This window comes from Peromyscus eremicus, chromosome 22 (assembly GCF_949786415.1).
Source record: "Peromyscus eremicus chromosome 22, PerEre_H2_v1, whole genome shotgun sequence".
Taxonomy (NCBI): Eukaryota; Metazoa; Chordata; class Mammalia; order Rodentia; family Cricetidae; genus Peromyscus; species Peromyscus eremicus.
This window is the reverse complement of record NC_081437.1, coordinates 22,006,284-22,027,572: the sequence shown is the minus strand read 5'-3', so window position 1 is coordinate 22,027,572 and position 21,289 is coordinate 22,006,284. Positions and strand designations below refer to the sequence as shown.

The 21,289-nt window shown below is 50.0% G+C and overlaps 1 protein-coding gene across 2 annotated transcripts in view; it reads left to right on the top strand.

Annotated features, from left to right (window-relative positions):
- The window catches only part of Babam2 (BRISC and BRCA1 A complex member 2), a 469,435-nt gene extending 450,024 nt beyond the window's left edge, over window positions 1–19,411 (top strand). For both annotated transcript variants that reach the window (XM_059248525.1, XM_059248524.1), the window contains exon 12: window positions 19,223–19,411. In XM_059248525.1, the coding sequence (XP_059104508.1) occupies window positions 19,223–19,286 (64 nt within the window). In that variant the 3' untranslated portion in view covers window positions 19,287–19,411. The remainder of the gene's footprint in view (window positions 1–19,222) is intronic.
- Window positions 19,412–21,289: the final 1,878 nt, after the last annotated feature.

The window sequence follows — 21,289 nt, the reverse complement described above, 5'->3', positions numbered from 1 at the left end:
AAAAATAGCGATGAGGTGTAGATAGGTCTCTTGTGGTCCCCGGTGATCCCCAAAACTCCATAGCCATCGGCAGGGCTAGCCTGAGTGACCATGCAAGGGGGTAGACTTGACAGAGAGGCCAGGCTCACAATGTAGGGCACAGAAAAAGCTTTAACAAGCAGCTAGAACTATGCTACGCTTGAGCCATCGTGGTAACAGTGAAATGACATTAATGGCATAGAGTTGACATTCTGTGCATCAATTTCATTTCATAGAAGAATTTGGTCAAGATGCACAGTTCAAAGATTAGAACCCTGTGTCCCTGAAACTGGTCCAAGATGACACCCAAGCTGCTTCTGATCTGCCTTTCCCCTGCCTCATGTGGGCCTCCTCCCTGAGGGGAGCAGCACATTGGAGTGGGGGTCTGGGGTGAGGGGGCTTGCATGTGTGTCCCCACTACCCACCCGTGAAGTGGCTTGGAATAACCTTCTGCTTCAGCTCACCCAGGAGGCTGAAGGCCTTTATAGCCACAGGATGAGCCCAGGATATTCTTGCAGAAATAACTTTCTGAGAGTCTAAAGGACTTTTAAGGAAAGGTAAACCACGCGCATAGCTAAACTTTTTATTGGGGTTTATAAATGAGAGAAAAGAATCAGGGACATTACAGGGACAGGCCACAAGCAACCTGGCCCTTCACAGGAACCTCCAAATGAGCAGGGGAGGGGTGCACAGTGAGAAGTGGGCAGAAAATTCCCGTGACTCCTATCCTCCAGACAGACACTTAGTCATGCCCAGTGGAAAAAGAAGGCGGGAAAGCAGAAGTCAGATCAAGAGGTTCCTAGGTAAATTTCATCCCAAGTCACTTCTGAGGGGAAAATGGAAATTCATTGCTTTGTGTCCCGTGGAAGGTCAGTGCTAGGCTGCCCAACAGAGAGAAGCAGGACATAGCAGTTATGGTAAGGGTTGCCAAATCCATTCAGCAAATATATAGGAAGTCACTACATACAGAACATGTGCCGAGCCCTGGGGACCCCAGCATGTGCGCACACACACACACACACACACACACACACACACACACACACAGCATTGCTGCTCGCTGGGTAAAACTCAGCACCTATATACCCATATTTCAGAGAACCCCAACTACCGTGGCCAGTCACTAATGGCCAGACTCTAAGGTCTTCCAGGGAATTAACTGCACAATATATACAGTGTGCAAGTCAGAGTGTGAGTGTTGATGGGGAGGTGATTATAGTACCTGGCGTAGTGCTGGTTAATGGTAGCTGCTGTTATTAACTGCCACACTGAAGCATTTGATCCTTTTTCTTCATGCAATAAGGTTTTCCTGACAAGCTTACATATTGATACATAGGCCTACCTTAATGTAGATAAGTAAATCCTACTAGATCCTTCATAACCTTGGAAATGGAAATAAAGGTAGTGAAAGCATCATGTCTTCACGTCAAGCTCTAGCCTGGACCCTTTGACCTGTTCGTGTCAGCCTAGAGCTTTCCAAACCTACTCTGGTTCTCTAGTGTTCAATTGCCAGGTGAAGAACTAGGGAGGTGGCCAGCTGGTAAAGTGCCAGCTTTGCAGGTTGTCTGAGTTCAATCCCCAGAATCCACATTTAAAAAGCCAAATGCAGTGGTGATGCTTGTAGCGCTGGAGAGGCAGAGACCGGTAGATCCCTGAGACTTGCAGGCTGGTCACCCTAGCCTCCTTGGTAACTTCCAGGCCAATGAGAGACCCTATCTCAAAAAAAAAGAAAAAAAGTAGCCAACACCTGAGGAACGACACCCATGGCTGGCCTCCAGTCTTCACAGGCACACACACACACACACACACACACACACACACACACACACACACACATGAACCCCTACACACACATGAACCCCCACACACAAACCCCCACAAACACATTCACACAAAAACAGAGCTGCCAGATGGAGCAGTTCAAAAGGCAGGGTGCCCAAGAAAGCTTGATAAGTCACAAATAAGTTCATAAAAGTATCTCCCTCGCAGAACATATTTACACTAAAAAGTCAAATGTTCTTTATCTAAAGTTGGACTGTCGTGGGGCCTCCTGTGTTGGTGGGCAGTCCAGGCAGAAGTGGTCAGCCAGAGCATTCTGCGTCTCTAAAAGCAGGATTTGCCCTTCTGGTCTCTCAGGTAATAAAAGCTCCACCCAGTGGACCGTGGGCAGAGATGGCCGTGCTGATGGTCCCCACTGTGTGGGAGTGGGGATGGATGTGAAGCAGGAGGGATGTCCTGTGCTGGTCTGCACATCTCTCCAGGCTCTCTGTGGACCTGAACACACAGTTCGGACCTTCAGGCCTCTAGTGTGAAAGTCTGGTGGAGGATTTTTCTCCTCAGAACATTCTCACAGACAGTTAGCAGAACAAGCACAGCCTCCATGGTCTAGTAACTGATCCCACCGAGTAATTGGAGTGAGCACCCTATTCCTGGATTTGAGACAGCCCCTACCCCCTAAGTGCGATGCTAATGGACTCACTGAGTACTGCTCCGGGACTCTGAGAGGATGAGAGGACAATTGAGAAGGGAGGTGCTCTGCCCCATCTACAGCTCTTCTGTCTTCTGTTTCAGGCGGTCTGAGAAGCCCCAGCACCCTTGTGTCTGAATGGTTTCTGTGGCTTGTATGATAAGCCATGCCCAGGCTCCGTCTGATGCACTGTCCTTTGAGACACCACACTCAGAGAAGTGTGTTTGCACTTCTCTCCTGAATGCAGTTGTTAAGCCCTCACAGACCAGGCTGGTAGGAACTGGTGGCATTTCCTAAGACCAGGCTGATCCTGGCCTGGCCTGTTCATGCTTCCTTGCTGCATTCTCTGCCCCACCCTGACCAAGTGTTCTGTGGTTGAGATGGAAAACTCCACCTTAGAGAAGACAGTCTTTAACCTCAGACTCAGAGAAGACTGTCCACATAACCTGAGGTGAGAATCAAAACAAAAGAGGGCGGAGGTCTGAGCAGAGTCGTACCCTTTAAGAGTGACTTTGACCTCTTATTCCTCCCGGACTAGAATGATTATCCAGCTGCCAGAGCGTGCTTAGAGGAATCACTCCATTAAATGGTGTCACTGGCAAGGTGGTATTAACCCTAAGACCAGTTTTATCGGAATGTTCTGGAAGCAAACTTGACCGTGCAGGCAGAGCCAGCCCACGTGGAAGCCCAGAGCGTGATCATGGGATCTTCCACTCTTTTCAGTTTCTTGTTCTTGCCTCAACCTGTCATGAGACCAAGAAAACTTGTTTTGAAAATGCTTGACAGCCAAAACAACCTGTTCTCAGCCTGGACAAGAGGGCCTGTCCTCTCTGACCGTTTCCACGCTGTTGGGTGTCGGACTCACTGCTGACTGGAAAAAACGAATTTGCTGCTTTCTTCTCATACCGTTCCCAGACAAGCACCGCAGCTTTCCAGTTCCTTTTGGCCTCTTTTCCCAGCCCTTCTCCTGAGACGCTTTAAGATTGTGTCTGAGTCTCCCTGAGAAATGACCGTGAGCAGCACACACTAGGAAACCCATAGCCCCTGCTTCTATCAATGCAAGCCGGCTATCCCAGCTTAGACACGTTGTAGCCACACAGAGATGTTTAACCTGTGGTTTTCCACTCTGTTGTCGGTCCCTTCTGATAGGGTGAAAGTCGTTAAAATCTCCAGTTATTCAGGTGGCCATTTTCTCTTCGACTTGGGCAGCTCTTGAGCCTGCTCTGATCCCCACACAAAGCCTTGCAAATTCAGTCTTGGACAGCCACGTAATTCCCTGAAGGAGTCGTTTCACCTTGCCTCCTCTACACAGAGAAGGTGCAGACTAGAGAAGGGCTCAGTGGACAGTCAGAGGCCCACACTACCAGCACCTGTTCTTATGAATAAAGTTTTATTGGAACACAGCTACCCCCATCCATTTGCATCTTGTCTAAAGCCATGATCAGTACAGAGCAGATTTGAATTGTGACAGAGTATATGACCTAACAAGCTGAAAATATTTAGTGTCTGGCTTTTTACAGAATATGTGCTGACCTTTAAACTGGAGGAGATCTGAAGTTTAACAAGGCTTCTGGCCCCCAAATCTGACTAGGAAAAGGGTCCTGTTCTTTCTCCCCATAGTTGGCAATACAGGACATGCTCTGCACTGTGGGACTGCACAAAGGGTAGGGAGCTGCTTCTGCTGTGTTTTTACAAAGTTTATTTTGCTACACGTCTGTATTTGTTCATTGGTGGCTCTGGCACCCATGGTATCTACCAGTTTTAGGCAGGGTAGGGAGGTTGGGGGACCTTCCTTGGCCACGTGGAACTGACTGTATCCGGTGGCTTGGTTCAAGGTGGGACACCCATTTGTCCCCACATGGAGGGGATGCTGATTTGAATACTGACTCATCCGCCTGGTAAACATGGTGGGTAAGGGAACCACACGCTGTCTTCAAGAGCCCAGATGCCTGCCCAACCCTCTCCCACCCCTGCTCTGTCTGGATTTGCCTTGTCTCCCAGTCTGAGCAGTGGGATGGGGAAGATGGCCAAAGGTGGTGAGGTGATTGGGGAGCTCTGGCAAGAAGCCCAGCAAGAGGTCGGAAGGGGCCTCTGACATGTGAACTAGGAAGCGCCTAATCTTTTTCCCCTTCTCCCGCTCAAAGCCAGTGCAAACACGGTTGTCGTTTCTAGAATTTATTTCCCGGTAAATCTGCTTCTCGTGCCTCTGTTCTATACCAGCTTTCTAATGACCGAAACTCGAAATGGCCCTCTCAGGACCACTTGGTCTACAAGAAAGCTTTGTGCAGACTAGGAAAGGCTGCCTCTGCCCACTTTGGCTTGGTACAGTTTCACTGATATCTTGGAATCAAGCTGTTTCTTTTCTCTGGTGCTGTGGCTCGGGGTGAACACACAGCTTAGCAAGCTGAGCACTGGCTTTGGATCAGTCCCCACTTTCTGCCACGGCAGCACCAGTTGCTGGACTCCCAGATGCAGGAGCAGCTCCTGACACCCACCCACTGTGTCTATAGTCCCATAATATGATCCTCGCTGGCCAGTATGTGGCCTCACCTTTGAGATCACAGCAAACAGGGCTGGTCACTGGTAACACCCTTACATACCCACCCAAAGCAAGACTGCAATAAGAACATGGCTCCCAGGTTCAGGGATGGAGGTTGGGTGCTCTGTGGCTGGGAGCGGAGACATGGTTCTCTTGTTCAGGCCTCTTTAGTTCAGGTCCTCATATTGGCCCCTCCTTGCCACCTTCTGACCTAAAACTAGCTCAAGCTTGAGGAATGCACATGGTTTTCCTCTTTGTGCTATCTCAAGGCAACACCTAACAGCACCAAGAAATGTGCTCAGAAGCCCAGAGTAGATGGGCTCCTCGTGGGGGGAGCTGACCTCATTCCCGAGGCATTGGGTTACATGCTGCCCAGTGGGCACAGGGATGGCATTCCACTGGGACACCAGCCACCCCCACACAGTGTGCTGTCAGAACTGTTTGTAGGAGGCTGTGGTGAGCTCCCTATGGATCCTGCACTGTGGCCTCATCTGATTCCACTCCTCAGTTCACGCTGGGAATTATCACTGGACAAGCATGTGAACGAATGTCTGAAAGATTTCCATCTTCCACTTCTCAGCCTGCATCTGACATGGGCTCCCAGAGTTCAGAGCCTAGAGGAGGAGGAAGAAAGAGAGGCTGGGTGCTGTCCTTATTCTCACTTTGAAAAGACTGTAGAGAGAGAAGGAATGTCATTCATCACTGTCTTGAGCCCTTAACATGTATAGAGTACCCTACTAAGGAGCAACCATGTCCTCTGGATACAGCACTTCCTTCTCGGTGGCCTTGATGGAGTTGTGAAGTTGAAGGGCAGACATGCTCATGGCCACTATCCACCCCATGGGAGAGAGCAAGGTGGGCAAATGTGGTCAGTATGGGACTGGCCATGTATGGTAGCATGTGGCCTGTGACTGTGCCCAGGGCCTGAGGTTGTAAATGCACTGCTTCCGGCCACCAGACTCCTGATGCTGCTGAAGGAGGCTGGGGTGGCCGGACACAGGGTTGAGCAGCACTCCAAGCGTCCTATCATGTAGAACGCAGTACACCACAGACCATGTTAGTCCTGTCCCGTGTCTGAGCTTCATTGGCCACAGAAGGCACCAAAGACCCTCCCAGACTAGTCGTGTGCTGTTGGTAGGGCACTTGGTTATGCACAGGTCCCTGTCTGACACTGGCCAGTTCTGGCCTCACTGCAAGCCTGTTTGTTCATGGATATTGTGGAGTAGAGTAAAACAGGATCTATTTATTGTAGGGGTGAGTAACAGGATCTATTCTTTACATTCTGTTACTTGATTACAATGAAGTTATTTTTAAAAGCACATTATAAATTGCAAAATACCAAGTGCCAAGTTAGTTCATTCACTTAACCAGCAAACACTGGAAACTTACATGGTACCAGGCACCAGTTAGACAGCGGCCCAGATCTCCCCAGAAGCTTTCAAGGAGGGAGAAGACTCAGTTGGTAGAGTGCTTGCCACGCAAGCCTGAAGATCAGAGTTCGAGGCTTAGCACCCATGTAACAAGCCAAACACGGTGATGTGCACTTCAAATCCCAGCACTGGAGAGGCAGAGACAGGGGATCCCTGGGACTCACTGGCCAGTGATCAGAACCTAATGACAATCCTCAGGCACTAGTGAGAGACCCTGTCTCAAGAGACAAAGTGGACAGCTCCTGAGGAAGGACATCTGAAAGTTGACCGCTAGCCTTCAGACACATGCATGCACACACACACACACAGAGATTCAGATGACAGAGGGTGAAAAGAAAACCAAGGTGCCTTGAGTTCTTCCATGGCTGGCGGTGTGCTTTTATCACCTAAGCAGAGAAACACGTGGAGACCCAAGCACTTCCCCAAACACACAGAACAGGTGATGGGTCCGTATCAGGATTTTGTGCTGATGTTAACGCTCAGGTTCTTCTCTGACAGCAGCACAGTTGCAGGGTGTTTCCCTGGTCGTAGAAGAACCGGGAAGCTCCATCTCCAGTCCCTCTGTCCTTTCCCAATGAAACGGCTTGTCCCAATGAACGGCCCAGACCAAGCCAAGGCCAGAATGATCCTCTGGGTCTAGACCAGGCTCTAGGAATCATGCAAAGTCAAAACAGAAGGTGCTGTACCCCCACAAGCCAAGCCTCAAACTAACTGGGGAGCAGTTTTTAGGAAAACAGCACTGGATGCTCAGAATTCCTTCCATGGTAGGCCACTGTGACAAAGATCTCACTCAAACAAGGGACTCTTGGTAGGGGAGGGTGTGTGCCCTCTCAGGCAGTCAACAGAGCAGCCGGATCCAGAAATCACTTGAGAGGGGTGGTATCGTCTCCAGGTGAGCTAGCTTCTTGAAAGATCAACTTTGCAGAGGCTTCCACGTGCCCCTCTGCCTCTCACCAGGTCCGGGTGCCCTCTTGTCTTTATATTGGTTCCCAGATCACCGTGATGCATCCTTTTCTAAGGATGTGTAACACCAAGCCTGTATTCCAGCGAAGTGGAGCGGAAGGACAGAATGAGAGCGAAGCGTAAAGAACAAAAAAACTAGAGAGATTACTGTTTGTCAGGATCTTCGACCGAAACTAGAATTCATGGGAATTGACTGTTCTTGCATAAAGAACAGAACCATAGCAGGGTGGTGGCACACACCTTTGATCCCAGCACTTCTGAGGCAGAGGCAAGCAGATCTCTGTGAGTTCAAGGCCAGTGTAGTTTAAATAGTAAATTCACTACATAATGAGACCCTGTCTGAAGACTTGTGGGAAAGGCAAGAGAGCTAGCTGGTCAGCAGTTAAGAGCACTGGCTGCTCTTCCAGAGGACCCGGGTTCAATTCCCAGAACCCACATGGCAGCTCACAACCATCCATAACTGCAGTTCCAGGATATCCAATGTCTTCTGTATGTATTCTGTATGCCACCAGTCATACAAATGCAAGCAAAATACCCATACACATAAAGTAATAAAATAAAATTTAAAAACCTAAAGAATAGACCTATAGGAGGACCAGGGGTATAACTCAGTGGTAGAGCTCTTACTTAGTGTGTGTCAAGCCATTGGGTCAGTCTCCAGCACTAAAGCAGAAAAATAATAGATTCTTAAGAAGAAAGACTGTCAGCAGTCAGTCATTCAATGGGAATTCGGGGCATTTCTATGTCACTGAGATGCTGCATCCACCTGCCCCAAGATAAGCCCAGAAAGCACTAGAGTTGACCTCCAGAGATGGAGCAAAGTAGTCTGAAGAGCTGCATCTGTAACTTTGCAGATTGCAATACCAAAGCCAGAAACACTCAGGAGACTCCCCGTAACATTCACTGAGGCAGGACCCAGCTCAGGTGGCACAGCCTCCGGCCAACCAACTGCTGTGTGCATGACCCGCAAAACTCGGGCCAGGGCTTACCACAAAAATGGACAACTTCTATGCAAGTATTGAGTTCTCTGTCCCAGAAGGCACCCAAGAGTGTCACCCCTCACCAGTGTCATTAGGGCCCTGCCACAGACAGCCTGCTCAGATCTCTCCCAGTGCTGTTTCTCCATCACCAAATTAGTGGTCAGCAGTTAGCCAAGGCAGGATAGCTGGGGAATGGTCGACACAGGAAACGCCATTGCAGAGCCTGATGCTAACTCAGGCCTCCAGAGAGAAGGGATTGGATTTCCAAGAGGCAAAAAGGCCTCCCAACATGCTTCAGGGTACGGGAAAGTATCCTGTACCTGTGAAATAAAGGGGCTTCTACCTAGCTGGCTCCCAGACTTGCGAATGAAAATTAATTATTGTTTGTGATACACTTTAAGATCCCCGATGAAAGGCCTTGTATAAATGCAAATTATTATTATTATGGTTATTATTGTTATTAAAGATGCTAGACGTCTGGCCTGCTACATAATGCCCTGGCATAGCTCTGAGCAGAAAGGAAAGTTTTCTCACTGGCAGTAAAGGAGTGAGCCAAGAAGGACTGGGACCATGAGTAAAAGCAAAGCACCGAGCTCCCTTCCAGGGCTAGCATATAGCTTTCCGACCCGGGAGTCAAATGTCTGTGTGTTCCCTGAGGACCAAGGGCCCTGCACGCATGCCTTTCTTTACCCCTGCAGGAACCAGCCAGCTCTAGGCCATGAGCTCACTGAGTGTGTGAATATCTAGTTGTCTATTCATTTAAAGGATGGAAGGATATTGTCCATCATTCTTAGGATCCTAGGTCAAATCTGGAGATACAGAGGTGCTATATAGAAGCCCCAGATAGCCGGGCAGCAGTGGTGGCACACGCCTTTAATCCCAGCACTCGGGAGGCAGAGGCAGGTGGATCTCTGTGAGTTTGAGGCCAGCCTGGTCTACAGAGTGAGTTCCAGGACAGCCAAGGCTACACAGAGAAATACTGTCTCAAAATACCAAAAGAAGAAGAAGGAGAAGGAGGAGGAGAAGGAGCCGCCACCTCAGACATATGCAGTGCCTCTGATAATGCTTATTAAGACTTGGAGGGAACCCCTCTAGCAAAGCACAAGGAGAAGTCATTTATTAAATTACTGCTTCCCACTTGAGAAACTACCTATGAGTAACGTGGGTGGGTTGACACTAAAGCAATAGTAATAACAAACAATGACAGGTAATAATATACTTGACCTAGCAGTTGCCTTAGAAACCATCCCTTCATTTTACACATGAGGCTTCTGGGGCCCAGAGAGGTAAGGTAGCTTATCCAAGGTCACACAGCAAGTAAAACAGCTGGAATGTCTCGAGCATCCCCAGGCTGGGTCCCTACATCCATTGCATTTGGATCAAAGGCATCCCATTTTATAGCTCTCGGCAACAGCTCGAGAGAGTTTTAAGCTTCCAGATGACATCCATGGTAAAGAAAGCTTCTGGGTACCCTTTATTCTCCTGGGACTCATTAGTTAGGGAACATTTGTGGTGCCTCCAATGTCACCTGGATGCACTACAATGCCTTTCCTGGAGTCCCTTTCCTTCCTTCCAAGCAAGCCTGGAAAACTTCAAAGAACCAAATAGGCAAGCGAGATGATCAGGTTCATCTCTTTTGTGCCTTGTTATCACAGTCATAATTCTACTGAGAGATTACCCAGGGCAGGGGTACCAGTCAGTACCTCTAGAGGTCCATTTGGGCATGTACAGGAGAAATGCAGGGCCAATGAGAATTGGCCGTGAGTAGTTCTTGAAATTCATTACTGGGTAGTTGGCTAGTCTAATAAAAGTTTTAGTGGATGAGAAGAACATTCAGCTAAAATGATATTTGGTGTGGGGAGAGCTAAATCAGGCAATTTTATCTCTTACTCCCCTGTAGATAAGGAAATGAAAGAGTCATCTGTTGGGTAGAGCCTGGGATGGAGCCCACTTCTCACCTCAATGGTTAGTGTTCATTCTACTGGAAATTATAGCAGGGTAGAAAGGAAAGAGTGTATCCTTTGGAGTCAACAGCCTGGGATTCCCAATAGCATAACCTCCTGTTAGTGTGTGACCCTAGAAAAGCCACTGGGCACTCTGGATCATTGGCTTCTCACTGGTCAAAATAAAGACACCAGCCTGATAGTGGGGTCGTTAAGAATCAATGGAAAACAACAGAGTTGAGTACACACATCATGGGGTCTAGCATATAGCAGCCTCTTTCCTTCCCTTATACTCGTGGCTTCTAGATTTTTTTTTAACCACAATCCAGAGCGAAAGTTTCACAAAATAGAATTCCCCTGGCCCCCTGTGACCCTCTCTGATTTGACTTCTTTTAATGTGGGTTAGGACCCACTGAATGGGTTTCACAGCCCCGCATTTGAATGAGCCCCACTTCACACCACGAATGGATGTCGTTTGCCTACATTGTACATAAGCCCTTTCTGTCTTTCCTCTTCCTTGTCTGTAACTGACACCTAGGGCCACAGAGAGCTGTGAGCACTTGCCAGGAGGGCACCGCAGGACCCTGAGCTGCTGTGGAGTGGAGTGGAGTGAGCCCTGTGGACGCCCTCCTCCTGTTGGCTCCCTGACCCCTCTAGTGCACCTGTCATGAGTGGAAAGGATGTAGAAGGCCCTCAGTCTGCCACAAAAGCTACTTGTATGCACTTAGCCTGGAGGACAAAGACCCAGAGCACTGGGTGACCAAAAGCTATGCCCCAAAATCAACAAGTGTTTCCCCAGGCAGCTGGGGAAGTCATGAGCTGCTGCAGCCTGTAGACACTGAGGTCTAGCATTCACCCCCAAAGGCCATATTTACTACCTGGTAAGCGAGACATCATAGCCTCCCCCCCCCCCCCCCCGAGAAACTCAACAGGGAAATAAGTGTTTTAAGCCTCCAAAGATTTGCTGTCCTAAGGGTGATCTTGGTCCTTTGGGCCTATATCTAGACCCTGGATCTAGCCTAATGCCCCGTGATGCTGTATGGAAACCCTGAAGCACCACCCGCATGTGCTGAAGCCTAGACCCCACACATCCTTTGGTTTTCCCCCTTTTCCTTACTAAGCAGTGGAAAGCCATCTGTGACCACGAAGGTGACTCACCACCATCAGATAGGCAGTCACTTCCCCCCAGCAGGTGAGCCGATGAGTACCCCTTCTTGTGGCCAGGGCTGTGGTCAGATCCCTGCACCCTCCACGGGCCTTCACATTGCCGTCACATCCTGATCTCCACTAGATTCCTGCTTGCCCTGGGCAGGGTAACCGGAGGACCTCCTGTGTGAACATAATAGGCAGAAGAAGATGATCAGACCAGATGAACACAGGGCTGGGCTCTGCTTGGGCATCCAAGCTCCCAGCAGCATCCCATTCCTCGGTTCCTAACACCTACTACCTGCTGCTGCTCAGCCAGTTCATCCCAGTCCTTCTCAGTGGCCACATGAGCACCCCACCCTCCCAGCCTTTCATCAGTGGGTTACGATGTATCCAGCGTTGACCAGAGAGGAGACACATGAAATGACTTGCTTGCCAGCTTTTAGACTGCCAGGCGCCCTCAGAGCAGATTTCATTTATTACGAATTATTGGAATTCGCCTGTAATGGGGCCTGAGGAAGGCAGGCACCAGACACTGAGGATGGGCCATCCTAATCTCAACCTTGGAAAGGCTTCGAGAAAAATCCTGTGTGGACATACCATGATTCTACATCATAGTAAGGGGCCATTGCAACCCAACCTGCCCCCTGTGCGCTCTTCTCTGTAACAATTGTGAGCATTCCTTCTGTTATAAAATTATATTGATCTGAAGCACTCCACACATCTGAGGAATCCACGTAGAGCTGCTGTGTGCAGAATACTCAACGGGAAACTGGGGGTGCAAAGGTGGATGTATATGAGCAGGGATCTTCCCTCGGAGGGGTGTGGGAAACCGCCTGGTATATGATAGAGGCATTCACTCAGATGGAAGGTCAGCAGAGCAAGCCAGCCCTGTGGCTGAGGAGGCTTGAGGCCTTTGGAATCCTCTCCCTCCCGCTCCTTAACCAGCTAGCCTTGTGCTAGCTAGCTACCTCTACCTTCTCATGCACTGCACTGGGGCATCGGGAGGGAACCAGAGATACTTGCATCCTGGGGAGTGAAAACTGGCCCCAACAATTGCAGTAACTGGTTACGAGCTGCCCTGACCCCAAAGGAACTGACCAGGCTCCGGAAGACCCAATGGGAGGGCTTCAGAAGGGCAAAGAACTGCTAGGTAATCCTGACCACTTTAGAATTTTTAAATACCCCATGGTTTGGCAGGAACCAGATTCCGTCCCAGTTCTTTGATGTGTAGAAGTGGTCTCTGAAGTTCTTCTACAACAGCTTTTGATTGAGTTTAGCAATGCCTAGACCACAACCTCAGCCTTCTCCTAGGTGAGGAGGCAAGCTGCCTAACACACAGTCTAGACACAAGCCTGAACAGCCCCAACCAGGTCAGGTCATGCTGGCCTGAGATTGGTGTGCAGAGCGCCACGGAATTCAGCCTAAGGAAGACGGGTCCAGCTGAGGACAGGGGCCTGTGTCTGAAGCTATCAGCATGTGACATTGTGTTCTCAGCTTGATATCAAGACTTTGTATCTCTAGTGTGCTAATTCCTCATTTTATAAGCTCAGGCACCCCCACCCCAACCCTCACCCCGGAAACAACCCAGAGCTGCTCAAGGACTGGCCTGTGTAACAAGACTGTCCATGAACGATTATAAACACTTGTATGTTCGTAAACCCCATACCAGAGAGCCAGGCCACCATTGCCCAGGGTACAACAGCCAGACTGACTCCCACTGGCAGTCACAGATTCTCCATGGTACCCAGAGTTAGACGGGCAGTTGCTGCCTGGGCTTTGGAAGGTTTGGGGTGAAGGGCATCGGAATGGAAGCAGGTCTCTTTGTAGAGATCTATTATAAGCCTGGCCTCTTGACATGAGGCAAGAACCCAGGATGAGTCAGTATTTACAGTGGCGGTCCAGGACAATGAGGACAAGGCAAGACCAAAGACCACGAGGCATGATTAGCAGGACTTGCCTTGCACTATTTACAGGACTGCTTTGATTTTCATACCACAATCGGTTTTCATGGTCCTGATGAAAAACATGTGCCGATTGAAGTCACAGCTGCAGAATTCAACTGGAAAAGGCAGTGAGAACTATTAGGTGTTTGGAACTTGCCTCTGCTCTCAAAAATGACCTCTGGCCCAATTTACGTGTTCTGGATTTGCTGACAGCGAGGGTCATCGCTCCGAAGCCCTTCTCCCAGCCCACCCCACCCCAGCCCACCACCACTCTGGCCTGGCTCAAACAAAACGTCACAGGGCGCATCTTACAGTTGCCCAAGGAAAAGCATTTTCTAATCCAAGTCCTGTTTTGGAAGAAGGCAAATGTTTAGGCTTTTGCAAAATAAAAAGATCTGGCTGAGGACCAGACCAAATAACTCTGCCCTTGTCTTGGGCAGCTGGTCATATGACTCTTAAACCTCACTAGTCAACAGCTGCAACCTCCTTCCTGAGCCCCCCCCCCAAAAAAAACACCCAAAGTAACAAGCCCAGCAGGTCTGAGAGATGAATGAGGACCCTTGGTTGTAGAGCTCACTCTCAGATGCCACCAGAATGCCACCAAGCAGGTCAGGACTGAATTTCAAAAGATGGGTGACCATGGCTGCATGTCCAGTGTAAGAATAGCCATCTCACTGTCCTGGCTGCCAGTTCTGTATGATGTGTGGGAAAGGAGGGCTCAGTTAAGAAGCCACAGGGAAGGTAAACTGAGGATGCGGACCCTCAGACCTCTATTTCTCCCCGTAGAAGGCATCCCTTTTCCACAGTCCCACACAATGCTTATGGTTGTTTCCAGAAACTCTGAACCTCTCCCCCACTGGCTTAGACCCAGCTTGGTCTCCATGGTAACAGTTGGCATCATTGATCATCTGTTAGGCCAGTTCCTATGTCAAGTGCTTACATGTTAAGAACCTTCTAAGGTAGCCACATAATCATTCCCACATTATAGATGAAGAAACCAAAGCTAATGTCACTTGCCCAAGGGATCCGGCTAGTCAGGCACATGAACAGGCACATGAACAGGCCGCCCTCAGAACCCATTCTACCTGACCTGTCATCCACAGCCTGCAGCAGCATACCTTAGTCAGCAGGCCAAGCTCTTGGCTGTGTGGAGGAGAAAACTGCATCCAGAGAGAACCGTATCAGCCCTGGGTCCAAGGCCAGGAGGAGGAGGGCTGCTGAGGGCTGCATCTCCTGGCTCCTTGTCCTGTCCAACCCACACAGACCTGACCTAGTCACAGCCTGAGATCTCTTCTCTGCATTTTGCTTTCTGGGACTCTTGGGTTGTACTAGGTTTTCTGAAACCTTGAACAATGGGGCTTCAGTCAGACAACAAGAGTGTCAGAACCTTATTCCACCCTAAAACATAATGGACTCTGAATTGGTCCGAAACTAAGACTTGGAGCGTGAGTAGAGTGAGGAACTTGGCTGACTCCAGGCATCTGCCTCCTGCCCCAGCTCCCGCCCCTGGCCAGCTAATGCTCAGGCAAGGAACCACCGCATCACACACTTGGGAAGCTTCCTGGACACTTGGCCTTTGGTAACAGATATAGATACCCAGTGCAGTTAGCATGCCGTGCCCTGGGCCACTCTTGGTTTTCTAAACTGATAAAAAGTGAAATCATTGGAAACAGCGCTCTAAAAACATCTATAAATGGGTGGGCGCCAATTGTCATTTCCCCCTTCCTGCGCCCGCCTCCCTCCCCTAACTGACTTAATGAGGATCCAAGCTGAGACGCGTCGCTGCAAACAGCTGGTAGCATCATGCCTTTAAATAGCCCTCGCTGCACTTCCCCCTTGGAGGCACAGTTCGCCCTGGCAGGGAAAGCCTGGGACACACAGGAAACATCAGAATTTTCTGGAAAGGCAAGAGCTTGCCTCTCACTCATGCTCCCTGTTGTAGGGACCTTTCGTAAGGACGTTGCTGCCCCTTCCTCAGGAGTGTTCCCAGGAAACACTAAACTGGGCAGCTGCGTAGCTCCAGAACCTGTGAGACTGGTCCTGGGAGGGACGGCAGGGGACTCCTTTGAACTGCGGCTGCCAGGCTCAGGCCATTGCCTGGAGCAGCCAGCACCATCCACTCACCAGTCACATTGGTACCCTGCTGGAGCCTAGCTACAGCCTCTTCCCTATCATGTGGCCAGAGTGACCCTGTCCACGGTGACCTTGAAGCAAGGGCTACAGAGGCTGGTGGCAGCCTGTCCACTCTGCTCCTCAGACTAAGGGAGTCAGCTCTCCCCAGCTATGTATCTTGACTGTTGGGAAAATAGAAGCTACTGGAACATGTAAGGAATGAACGCCCGTCATGTCTGACTGGCAGTCACGGTTGCCACATTGTCCTTTGGGAGCCTCACGCCAGGGCTTCTCTTGGTCCATCCAGCTTTGTTTGAGGTCAGAGACTCCTCCTGCCACATCACAGTCCTTTCTTATGTGTTAAGAATGTTTGGTCTGGGGCTGGAGAGATGGCCTAGTGGTTAAGAGCACTGACTGCTCTCCCAGAGGACCTAGGTTCAATTCCCAGCACCCACATGGCAGCTCACAACTGTCTGTAACTAGTTCTAGGGGACCTGACACCCATGGCAAAACACCAGTGCACATAAAAAAACAAAAATAAATAATTTTAAAAGAAGAATGTTTGGTCTGGTGCAGCTGTGAACACATGCTTTAAAGTCAAGTGTCAGAGAATAACAGCGATTTAGCCACAGTGGTGCTGTATCTGGTTGGTGGTACAGATGGAAATTTAAGAATGGACCAGTCTTCTCTGTCAGTGCCTAAACACTACATTTACTGGTGGAGATTATTCTCTCACCCACCCACCTTCTTTAACAGTTAGCAATGCATGTGCTTAAAACCAGTCCTTGCCTATCAGTGGCCCTTATGAGCTCTATTCATTAAAGCCACCACGGACAACATGCTGAACCAGATCTAAGCCAGTGAGTCCCATTTTACAGGGGACAGCAATGCGTCTATGTGCAGAAGATAGTCATCTGGTGGCCAAGAGACTTAGAAATCAAGAACATCTAACCTACATGGGAATAAAGGGAGGAAATGGCGTGTGTGAGAAAGCGGAAGTAGTCAAGTGGTAGAGGATGGGGCAGCTATGTAGACTTGGGGCTCATATACTACACTATGGGTGGGCTTAGGGGAGTCTGTGTCATCCCTTAGTTGCATAAGACACATGTAATAGGAACAGAAGGGTGTGCCTGCACTCTTTTTAAGGAGAGGGTCCTTTGTTTTCTTTACTTTTGAAAGGAATACATACCTCAAAAAAAATTGAAGAATGCATTTGTTAAAAAACAAAACAAGTGGGACCACTGGGAGTCGGGCCAGAGTTTGGAGAACATTAAGGTCTTGGTCAGGGTGGTGCCAGAGACAATCCATCATCTCTCTGCAACAGAAAGGCATGGCTGGCTTGTGTCCTAAGGGAAGTGGACTTCTGCAGCAGCAGTTCTGTTGAAAGGTAGCAAAGGTCGGAACAGGGGTGTCACCAAGAACGAAGTCTCGAGGGTGGATCCCCTGCGAGGATTTAGGGAGCCTTGGAAACTAAAAGCTCTGTTAACAGAAGGGCACGTTGGCCAGAGTGTCTTCTAGGTCAGAATGTCCTGCAGGTGGTTGGGACTGTGGGACTGGAAATTTGGGAGGGGACAAGGGCGGGGACCAGGCTCGAGAGTGTTGAGGGTGATGCAAGCCTTCCAACGACCATGAACTTGCTCTCCGTGAGGAGAGTGGAGAGCAGGGAGAGACAGGCTAGGAGAAAAGTTGTGTCTGGGAGAGAGAGAGACAAGGGGTCTAAGGTGCTTAAAGTGTCACAGAATTATAATGAGAGAGAGAACACTTCCAGAGAGGAGACTAGCTTCTAATGCTGCAGAGATGCTGAGTGGGTATTGAAAGGACCATTTGGCACCAGACACACCAAGACCAAGTTCTCAGCACAGAGGAGATGTATTTGCCCCAGAGGGACAAGGGACTGCCTCTCCATAGAGAGGAGAGGGGTGTGGCCCATAGGCAAATGGCAGTTTATAAAGGTAAAGGGGAACCCCTGTGTTAGGATAGGGTGTTTAATTTTGATTGGACAGGTTAATTAGGGCACCCAAAAAGGAGGTTTTTGATTGGTGGACTTCAGTACTTTGATAGCTGGACTTTGGCGGTCAACTTCAGGAGGAGGAAGTGGCCACATAAGGGAAGTGGACCTTGGAGGCTAGCTTTAGGAATGTAATCTCGTGGTTTTTAGCAAGGTGGAGAAGAATAAAGGGCAAAACCTGTTGGGTGCCATGGTTCCCATGGTCGGGCCTACTAGAACCCTTCTGGTACCAGGACTGAGAAGCCCAGACATTCAGAGCCACCTAATTAGAAGGATTCGGTGGAGTTGGTGGAGGAGGAGGGTGGCGTATCACCAATGACTGCATTCACTCTGGCTTAGAGAGGACCTCCCCAGGGCCTGGTGGCTTCTGCTCCCCTTCCCTCAGGACGGGCGGATGCACATCTGCCTCTCAGGCCACTCCCCCACACCTAACTTGGCTCCCCTCCCCTCCAAAGAGCTGGAGTCTGGAAGTCAGGCTTATTGGAACCAGATCTTTAATAAGATAGGCTGTGCATGAGTTGCTCTTCTGGGAAAGTGAGATTTCTGGGTGAGCCCTCTCTGGATGCCCAAGGGTAACGGAGATTACGTGGGAGTGGGTCAGGGGCCAGGAGGCAAGCCTGGGTAATGAGAGGCCCATCCCTCCCTCTCTCTCCAAACCCCCTTTCCAACAGGCTTCTGCTCCTCCTGTCTTCTGCCGATACCACCCACCCCAGCCTTTCAGTGACGGCCTGCTAGGGTCCACAGGGCCACCCGAGATGTACCTACCACCTGACCCGCCTCAGTGTTGATTCTGTGTCTGCCTCCTCCTCTAAACTGAGATCTCCTACATGGCAGGTCCCCCATCTGGGTCACCCCACCAGTGCCTGGCTCAGCACATTCCATCTCCTGGTGTGGAACGTAGCTTTCTCACTGCAGAGTAGAAATCTGGGTGTCTGGGTTAACCACGGTGGCTCATATCTATAACCCCAGCACTGGGTAAACTGAGACAGGAGGATTATTGGGAGTTAGAGGCCAGCCTGGGGTACCTAGTGGGTTCTAGGCTTGCCCCAGCTATGTAGTAAGGGCCAGGCTAGTCTGGCTGCTGAGGAACACCTTGTCTAAATAGAAAAAATCGGGTATCCAGAAGGCCATGTGTTCTCTCCCAGATTCAGTCTTTAGAAGGTTCCCCCAAAACCCAGCCAGGAAACTAGACTACACGTGTTTTGGAAATAAAATACAGACCATAACTCTCTTAGGAATCCTTATTAGACTTTTATATTTATGAAGTCACAGATCCAGTTTAGGAGAATATGACCCTGATGGTATCTTCGATCATAGAAGTGACTGGGTGTCAAAACTGTGACTCTCTGTCCTACAGCTTGGCTCAAACCCTGTCTTCCTCCTAGGAACGGGCAGTAGATTCTCAGGGTGAGCTTCTAATAAACTTGGCAGGCAGGAAGGTCAACATACATGTTCTTTAAATACCCATGAGCGGTAGCATACAAGTGAACTGCATGTACCTCCCTTGGAACATGCAGAGGGCTTTGCCTCCGAGAGGAGGAGAGTCCAACCCAGGACGCATGAGCAATAGCTAACAACTGTTCTGAGTTAGGTGGAAAGCTCTGAGTCGCATATTTCTGTTCAGGCTGTTTGTGCTAACCACAGTTTTTTTCTCCCCTCTTTCCCACCAGGGCTTATTTCAAAACCTTTGTCCCTCAGTTCCAGGAGGCCGCGTTTGCCAATGGAAAGCTCTAGGAAACACCAGTGTTGAGAGGCAGCCAACCAGACTGCTCAGTCCACATGCGTGTCAGCGCACAGGCCGCTTCCTGGAAGCCACTGGGAATGTCTTCATGGCAGCCTTTTGCTCGCTCACACAGCAGCTCTGCCTCCCCAACACAGCCCTGCTCTGCTGGAGGCCAAACTTGAGCCGGCTGGTAGTACCCTGAATCCTAGCGCCCATCACTGCTGCTTGCTCCCTCCATCTTCTTTATATTTCTTTGCTGGAAGAAAGAAACTCCTTTACATTGCAGAAATTTTCCAGGGAAAATAAAATGTCATGAATGCACACACCCTTCTTTCAAGTCTTTGTCCTAAAGGACTTCTGAAGGTTAAAGTTTGGTTGAACGCCTTGGCTTCTCCCTACCCCACTGAAAGCAGTGTTGAGTTTGTGTGCCTGATTTACACCCTAACATTTACATTTCCGGCTGGGGAAGTCTTCTACGGACAAAGAGGTGGCCAAAAGGTTCTGAATCTACAGGGTTCAGTTGCCCACTCCACAGCCCCAGAGCCAGCCCTCAGGAATTCTTGGGTCCCGGCACTGTGCCAGCCCCGGGCTCCTGTGTGGGTTCTAGCCTTCCCTGTCTCTCTGGGCTCACAGGAGCCCCTTGGGCTATTGGGGCCCTCTGTGGATTATTCGTGGGAGACAAAAGCTAGGGGTCCAGGGCTGTCACTGGTATATGTCAGACATCTCAACTGGGCAGCTCTGCAGCCATGCAGGATCACAGCTGGGGAAGCCAGATGTGTGGTACATGCCTGTCATCCCAGCCCTCGGGAGAATGGAGCACGAGGGTCGCAAGATGGCGGCTAGTCTGGGTTACATAGCAAGGCCGTTTCAGAAGCCATCGTGTCTCCCCCGCAACCCATCCTTAACGGCTCCCATCAGGGCACAGAGAGAATGGTAGCCAGGAGGCTCTAGACACTCCCAGCAAAGCAGCAGTGGTGTGGGAAGGAGCAGCTAGGGTGCAGAGCAGCATGCAGCTTCCCAGCCCTCACTGGCATGCTGCAGTCAGCTTGACCACTCGACAAGGCCTGCACGCACAGTTCGCTGTAGCATGCTCCTACCCTGAAGGCAACTTTTCAGTGCATGGAAGGGTCCTGGGCAAGAGAACCAAGAGTTGCGTGGCCGGCCTGGCTCCCTCCTGCTTTGTGAAGGTTCCGCCTGCAGGGTACAGACAGTGCCCTTGTTCCTGCCCTGGCTCTTAGAGCCAGGTTTTTACCACATGAGCCCAGAAAGGAAGGAGCTCTGGGCCCTGTTGTACCAGTAAGGGGTTACCTTTCTTCCCTGTATCCCCCGGCACCAGGAATCAAGAGGCTGGAGAGGAGGTAGAAGAGACATTCGTGCTGGGCTGTCAGCTGGGGAGCTGCCCCTCTTCACACAGGGGTACTTTGCTCACAGCCCTTGGGAATTCCCAGGGCAGAGTAATCCTGTGTCCACATCTAACTCTGCCATTAACTGGCTGTATGACTCAAATCAGTCCCTTGCTTCTGTAATACTAGAAGTGAGGCTAAACCAGATGGTCCCTCAGCTCACCAGAATCTCCCAGGGAGCTTTTCAGGAACTCCTATACTTGTCCCCATTATCGGACTATGAGCAGACTCATAGGAACCCAAGTGTGGGCACCTAGAGTTTACTGGAACTCCCCAGGGGAGTTGGGGTGGTTCACGCTGGAGTCTGCTCTGGCCGTTCCCTCTCCTCAGGGCAGATGTGTGCTGAGCACCAAGACCTCCCCCTAAGGTGGTTCTCACCCTTCCTAATGCTGCGACCCTTTAATACAGCTCCTCATGTTGTGGTGACCCCCAACTATAGAATTATTTTCATTGCTACTTCATAACTGTCATTTTGCTACTCTTATGAATCATAAATATCTGTGTTTTCCCGTGGTCTTAGGTGACCCCTGTGAAAGGGTCATTCAACCCCAAGGGGTCACGACCCGCAGGTTAAAAAACACTGCCCTAAGGCTCTGTGACATGGTCGTTTA